A 4041-nucleotide genomic window follows, 5' to 3' on the forward strand; every position below is an offset into this window, starting at 1 on the left:
GCAGAAACGTGCGTACGCATGGTTTTATAAATCTGAATTTTTTTTGGCGTACGCCATTTCCGCCTTTTGGCTGTACGTTCACTTTTAGTATGGTTTCCACACAATCCTTTATAAATGAGACCCCAGGGGTCTCATGTATCAACGGTGAGTACGCACAAAAACCTTGCGTACGCCATTTTCCGCACAAAACTCCGGATGTATCAAAACTCAACTCAACGTGGAAATGTGCGCAGCCCCACGCTAACTCCAGGGCTGGCGTACGCACATTTCTGTAGTTTTGGTTTCATTGGCGACACTTAGAGGTGATTCTGAGAAACTGTTCATGATGTGAAAATGATTATTGTTCATACCAGACACACATGATTAACAATTATTACATCCACATGATTAACAATTATTACATCCTCATGGACGCAGTTAGATAAAGGACGCGCAAAGTTGTGCCAAAAATACATTTAACAGGAACAGATTCAGCCTTAGTGGAGGAGATAATAAACAGTGTAACATGCAGAGCATTTATTTATAAACTGAATTTTGTGATCCACGATGACGAGTGGCTCATCAGCCATTTTCAGGAAAAATCCTTTTTTAGTTTGGGACTGCTGCGCTCTGGGAGCGAAACGCAGCATGTAGCCGCGTGCACCACGCGTGCACGTGCAGAAGCAGCGATCAAACTGGCGTTCCACAGGAGCTTTCCAGAGGGAGCTGGCAGACCCATCGGGACTGTGTCAGTCCAGTCCAACCAAAGCCGAATCATGCCAAATGCAATGGTCTCATCCATTTGATTTAAAGGCTGAGTTATGGTCACGCTCTGGAGCACGCACCCTCGCCGGCAGTGGAGGTGTTTCATATGTTGCTGTAGATTTCTCCAAAATGACACGTGGAAGTACACTTTACAACTTGTGAAAATGCTGTAAGTAGGAGAGCCAAAGCTTGACAGACAAACAGACTGCGCACAAAGGCTGGGACACGCGCAGCGTTTGTGGGGACTCTCCAACATCACGTCACATCATGTGAACTCTCTACTGAGAGGCAGAGACTTGTTTCTTAATATCAGCTCTGAAATAAACTAAGATCTATGTTCTACCAAACACCTAAGTTCCTCTGTGTTTACAGTAATCTTGGTAATAAACTCGTGCGCAAAGTTAATATTTTCAGACTCAGAATGGATGGATGCGCCAGTTGCGCAACACAGCAGCGTGCGCACACACATCGACGCACAATCACTCGTTCTTTGCGTGATAAACATATTTTATTCCTATTTTTACTTAGGATTTTCTTTCTCACTCACATTATNTCTAACTAGATGGAAATCTCTACCCATTTCACGTATGGGAAGAATTGCTTCAATTAAAATTATGGTACTTCCCAGAATAAATTATTTATTCTCAATGATACCAAATAAACCTTCACCTGACTAGTTTAGATCTCTGGATTCTTTCATCTTTAAATTTCTTTGGAAAAATAAAACCCCACGTATTAGCCTAAAATCATTACAGAAAACTAAAGATACCGAAAAACAAAACTCCTCGTATTAGCCTAAAATCATTACAGAAAACTAAAGATAAGGGAGGACTATCACTACTTCACGGCCAACAGGCTACTGTACATCTCAAAATGGTTAAATCCTAGACCACAAATCCTGGATAGACATAGAACAAACACTATGTCATATTATTAGGATTTCAGATCTTCCATACGTTAGCACAAACATAAAACGACATGTTTGCTTTAAAAACATCAGCTCATCTCTGGCAGCATGGTGGGAATTTTTGAAAATGACAAAGTCTTCACGTCATGTAGACAAACACCAATCTGGAACAATCCTGACATCTTACAAAAAAAAAATACGTTAAATTTTCCTGGGTGGGGATGTAAAGGAGTTGAACTTCTGGAACATATATTTGAGGGTGCAGACTTTGTTCCATTTAAYAGATTAATAATACAATATGGTATTGACAAGGAGAAATTTTTAGAATATCAACAAATAAAATCTATAATAAAATATAAATTTAAGCTCAATAATATTTTATCAGAAACCCCATCAAGTGTATTAAAAATCCTTCATCTTAAATCCCCTAAACTGCTATCTAAAATCTACAAGAAATTGTCTAGCATAGATGACTCAATATCACTTCCTATTGKGAAATGGGAGACAGACTTATTAGTTAACTTTGACTATAACATCTAGTCTCAAATATGCTTAATAGTATTTAAAATGACTAGAAATCAGGTCAAAGTTAACTAAAGACAACAAGAGAGTTATAGCTGTGTAGAGCAAATTATGCACAGTGATATTATTAATATTATTGGGGGAGTTTTAATGAATGAATCGATTTTTCGTGGGGGTCATAACCCCCCCCCTCCACACACACACACACACACCAGTTCATACATAAAAATGTCAGATTTTTTTTTTTAGTTTAGATTCTTTTGTAGTTATGTTGGAATTTTAGGCAGCAGCTGTGTTTTACACTTTATGTTTTCAGAACATTTCTAATTGAAGATTACAGCACATAAAACTAAGGAATACCTCTTTGCAGCCACGCACTGTGAACTCCTTGAAGATACGGATATCATCAATAACCAGGTTCATCAGCCGGAGTTTGTCTGAAAATCCCACCAAAAGGAAGAGACCAGTGGGGTGTAGAGCTACGCTGTGAGCCTCTTCCTGAAAATCCTTGTACAGCTCCAACTCCCTGCAGACAAAAACAACAGAAGGACGTAAATGACTAACTTTGCTGTTAGTTTACCAGCATGAAGCTAACTAAAGGAGGTAAATGCAGTACATGAAGAAAATTATATAAATGTTTACTTTGTTTCATAGTTCCAGATGTGAACAGAGCGGTCTAGAGAGCAGGTAGCTACGAGGGGCTTACGAATGCATATGGACAARCCAGTGATCGAGTTGGAGTGGAAGGGCTGAGACAGGAACTCAAAATGTTGATTTCTTTCCTGAAAAACAGAATTTAAGAATTTACATCAACTGAAGAATTTTAAATCAAGTGAGGATGGTGTCAGGCTTAAAATACAAAACGGTATATTGTCACAGGTGTAGAAGGACCCCCTTATAACCTCAATTGGAGGAGGTTCCCTAGATTTTGTTGCACATCATTTATCTCACTGTTATCCTACAATGATGTTTTATTTTATTTTTTAATCTTTATTTAAGCAGGTAAATCTCAGTGAGACAGAGTTCTTTTGCAAGGTAGGCCTGAGTCTGAAGGCAAACTAACATGCATGTTTATATGGGAAGAAATTACTACATTATTACAAATGAAGTAATTTGTAATTGTAGCTGATTACATTTTCATAATAACCTATAAAAACCGATATTTTTGGCCGATATTTGCATTTTTGCCTTATATCAGTATCGGCTGACACGTCCGTCCGTTCGGCTGATCCATTCTTTGGGTCACGCGAGCGCATGTTGCCGCCTCCTCCCTCGGGGAGAGAGCAGCTGTTAATGTTGTGAGACACAGTGCTAACAACTGTGAGTTGTTGTGGGAACGGTGAGTTATGAACTTTTAATGTGTTTTAACTGTCTAATTCAGCTGTTTCTGCCCTCTGTGTCGGACTATGAGTGGTAGAGAGAACAGCTGTGTGTTWAGTTTCACTTCGAACGGGAGCATAGCGAGCGCCATGTTTTTTTACCTTCGCTTTGAAACCGCACTAATTAGCGTGTCCGCGTTGCTTTTCTTTTAAAAAATGCTGGAATTGCTCATAGGAATATAGAGGAACACCTGTATTTTTCTCCCTGCTGGATTAAAAATAAAAATCTCTTGGTCTTTTCTCGCTGTTACATTCATAAGAGCGAAAGCGCTGCCGTCCATATAAACATGTAAACCAGGCAGACGCTGCTCAGATCACGTTTGCTCTGACTGCAGTATAAAAGTCATGATGCAGGTTTTCTTCGGTGTACATTTCAAACTGTGATCTAAAGTTAACAGCTGGTTTTAATGCATTTTTTGCTTGGTGTAAAAAAAACGGGTGCAGACTGAGGCAGACTGTGAGCGCTGCGTGTGTGTGTGTGTGTGAAGT

At 39.4% G+C, this 4041-nt stretch overlaps 1 protein-coding gene across 3 annotated transcripts in view; it reads right to left on the minus strand.

The window, feature by feature from the left end:
- cfap57 (cilia and flagella associated protein 57) overlaps positions 1–4041 on the minus strand; it is a 63238-nt gene that overhangs the window by 36734 nt on the left and 22463 nt on the right. For all 3 annotated transcript variants that reach the window (XM_014022271.1, XM_014022269.1, XM_014022272.1), the window contains exons 6-7: positions 2816–2955; positions 2534–2699 (exon numbers count right to left, since the gene is read on the minus strand). In XM_014022271.1, coding sequence (XP_013877725.1) covers positions 2534–2699; positions 2816–2955 — 306 coding nt within the window. The remainder of the gene's footprint in view (positions 1–2533; positions 2700–2815; positions 2956–4041) is intronic.

The sequence above is a fragment of the Austrofundulus limnaeus genome, unplaced genomic scaffold (assembly GCF_001266775.1).
Source record: "Austrofundulus limnaeus strain Quisiro unplaced genomic scaffold, Austrofundulus_limnaeus-1.0 Scaffold322, whole genome shotgun sequence".
Classification (NCBI taxonomy): Eukaryota; Metazoa; Chordata; class Actinopteri; order Cyprinodontiformes; family Rivulidae; genus Austrofundulus; species Austrofundulus limnaeus.